The sequence below is a fragment of the Alnus glutinosa genome, chromosome 11, assembly GCF_958979055.1.
Source record: "Alnus glutinosa chromosome 11, dhAlnGlut1.1, whole genome shotgun sequence".
In the NCBI taxonomy this organism is placed as follows: domain Eukaryota; kingdom Viridiplantae; phylum Streptophyta; class Magnoliopsida; order Fagales; family Betulaceae; genus Alnus; species Alnus glutinosa.
Window position 1 is genome coordinate 4,165,790 of NC_084896.1, and position 3,386 is coordinate 4,169,175.

General features: G+C 35.9%; 1 protein-coding gene across 1 annotated transcript; it reads left to right on the forward strand.

The window, feature by feature from the left end:
- The first annotated feature begins 1,516 nt into the window (after nucleotides 1–1,516).
- On the forward strand, nucleotides 1,517–2,996 carry LOC133882094 (uncharacterized mitochondrial protein AtMg00810-like). The gene is made up of 2 exons (XM_062321198.1): nucleotides 1,517–1,647; nucleotides 2,006–2,996. The coding sequence occupies exons 1-2, from the start codon at nucleotides 1,517–1,519 to the stop codon at nucleotides 2,994–2,996; spliced, it is 1,122 nt and encodes a 373-aa protein (XP_062177182.1).
- Nucleotides 2,997–3,386: the final 390 nt, after the last annotated feature.

A 3,386-nucleotide genomic window follows, 5' to 3' on the forward strand; every position in this document is an offset into this window, starting at 1 on the left:
ATTCTTTTTGCTAATTTCTGCTTCATTCAGAGTTTAAACAGCTGAATGACGATTGGATTGGGTGAATTGCAAGATGGTTTGTACTACTTGGTGCATGATCCAGCAACATCTTCAAGTTCAAATGTGGCAACCAAGTCTGTTTTTCTTCCTTCTTTTTCAGCATCTGTTAAGAATGTTTCTGCCGAACTTTGGCATTTCAGATTAGGCCATTTACTTTCATCTAGAATAAAGTTGTTAGCTTCACATAATTTTGCTATCTCTTGTGAATCTAGAGATACTGTTTGTACAATCTATCCTCTAGCTAGACAAAAAAGATTAGCTTTTCCTGTTAGCATTTCTCATTCCCTTGCAAAATTTGATTTGATACATTGTGACATTTAGGGTCCTTTGTCGACTCTTTCAATAAATGGTTGTTCTTACTTTCTTACTATTGTTGATGATTACTCACGTTTCACATGGATTCATTTGTTACAATCCAAATCTCAAGCCCGTTTATTCATTCAGAATTTTTTCAATTTGGTTGAAACTCAATTTCAATCACAAATTAAGGTTCTAAGATCTGATAATGGATCTGAATTTCACATGGAAAAATTCTTCTCTTCAAAAGGAGAAATACATCAACTTAGTTGTGTAGAAACTCCCCAACAAAATGCCGTGGTAGAAAGAAAGCATCAACACATTCTTAATGTGGCTAGAGCTCTTCGTTTTCAATTTCATTTACCTTTGTCTTTTTGGGATGATTGTGTACTTACTGCCACTTATCTTATAAATAGACTTTCATCTCCTCTATTGGATAACAAATCTCCTTATGAAATGTTGTTTTCTAAATCTCCTAGCTATGATCATTTACGAGTTTTCAGATGTCTTTGTTATGCCTCTACCCTTCATAGAAATCGATCTAAATTTGATTCTAGAGCTAGACCATCTGTTTTTCTTGGCTATTCTTCTAATCATAAGGGATACAAACTTCATGATTTACAATCACATTCTTACTTTGTTTCTCGAGATGTGATATTCCATGAACAAATCTTTCCTTTTGATAAATTTCATAATTCCATTGTTCTTCCACATCAACCAGATTCTGTTATCTCTTCTTTTCCTCCTACTGATGGTATTTTTCACTTTGCCTCTTGTTTTTCCTGATACACCAGAATTTGATAACAATTACATTTTTCATTCTAACAATTATGTTCCACCTATTTCCAATTCTTCCATTCCATCTTCATCTTCATCTTCTCCTATCACTTCATTATCTAATCCACCTGTCACTAATATAAGAAAATCTTCCAGAACTCGATATAAGCCTGGATATCTGCAACAATACCACTGCCATCTTGCAGATCACACTATCTCATCAGAACATCCATCCACATCAGGTATTCCTTTTGCTTTATGTTCTACTATTGGTTATGATAAAGTTTCTTCTTCATATAAGTTTTTATGTTTATCTGTTTCCACCAACATTGAGCCTCAATTTTATCATCAAGCTGTTCAGCATTAACATTGGAGGAAAGCTATGAGTGATGAAATTCATGCTCTTGAGGAAAACAATACATGGTTCCTCACTGATTTACCTCCACATAAAAAGGCAATTGGTTGCCGTTGGGTTTACAAAATCAAATTCAAGGCTGATGGGAGTATTGAAAGGTATAAAGCCCGGTTGGTTGCCAAAGGTTATACACAATGTGAAGGGCTTGATTATTTTGATACCTTCTCCCCGGTTGCAAAGATCACTACAGTCAGAATTTTATTGGCTCTTGCTGCATCAAAGAATTAGTTTCTTCACCAACTTGATGTCAACAATGCCTTTCTTCATGGAGAACTTGATGAAGAAGTTTACATGAGTTTACCACCTTGTTATGCTAGTAGAGCATCGTGTATGTAAACTCACTAAGTCCCTTTATGGTCTCAAGCAAGCATCCCGGCAATGGTTTGCTAAGTTCTCCACTACCTTGTTGCAACATGGTTTCAACCAATCTAGAGCAGATTATTCCCTTTTTACCAGAGTGAAAGGAGATGTTTTTGTTGCTCTTTTGGTATATGTGGATGATATCATTATTGCTAGTAATGATGATTCAGAAGTTTCTCATTTGATTTCTTTCCTTAACATTCAATTCAAGCTCAAAGACCTTGGTCCTTTAAAATATTTCCTTGGCCTTGAGGTTGCTCGAAGTTCTAAAGGAATTTCTGTTTGCCAAAGGAAATATACTCTGGAGATTATTGAAGACACTGGTTTATTGGCCTCTAAACCAGCTACTTTTCCTATGGAGTCTAATCTTAAACTCAGTTGTACCTCTGGTGATCTGTTACAAGATGCTACTTCTTACAGAAGAGTAGTAGGCCGTTTGCTCTATCTTACACTTACAAGGCCTGATATATCTTATTCAGTTCAGGTTCTTAGTCAATTTATGGATTCTCCTAGGCAACCTCACATGAATGCTGCTGTTCGTGTTGTTAGATATCTAAAATCAACTCATGCTCAAGGCCTTTTCTATCCATCTGCTTCTTCTTTGCATCTTAAAGCTTTTTGTGACTCGGATTGGGCTGGTTGCCCTGACACAAGACATTCAGTTACTGGTTTTTGTGTCTTCTTGGGTGATTCATTGGTTTCATGGAAATCAAAAAAACAAATGACTGTTTCCCGGTCTTCGGCTGAAGCTGAGTATCGTTCCATGGCTTCTACCACATGTGAATTGATCTGGTTGTTTAGTTTGCTTAAAGATCTTCATGTTCTTCATCCTCAACCTGCTTTGTTGTTTTGTGATAGCCAGGCAGCCTTTCACATAGCAGCTAACCCTGTGTTCCATGAACGTACTAAACACATTGAGGTTGACTGCCACATTGTTAGAGACAAGATTCAGGCTGGTTTGATTCAAACTCTACATGTTACTACTCAACACCAAATTGCTGATTTATTTACCAAAGCTTTGGGTCATGGTCCTTTCTTTCATCTTATCTCCAAGATGAATGTTGTTAATCTCTTCCCTTCATCTTGAAGGGGAGTGTTAGCAGTTAGACACGTGAGTAAATTAAGAGTTAGTTAGATTTGTTGATGTAACACTAATCTGCTGATGTAATGATGATGTCATAGTTAGTTTAGTGTTAACCGACTATACTCTGTATATATGCAGAAAGTTAGTCTTGTATCATTCATTCAATACGATTGAATACAAAGAGAAATTTGTTTCTCCATTCTCTGTTTTTCCTCTGTTTTCTCAATATTTTCTTCTTCAATCTTCTACATTTGACATATATTGTTTCATTTCTCCTGTTTTTGGAAAGGGAACTAAAAAAATAACCTTCAAATCTGAACTCCACACACACATATGCAACAAATCTAGTTTTATAAGTATTGTTGGTGTTTGGTTCACCGCAATGACTTCAGA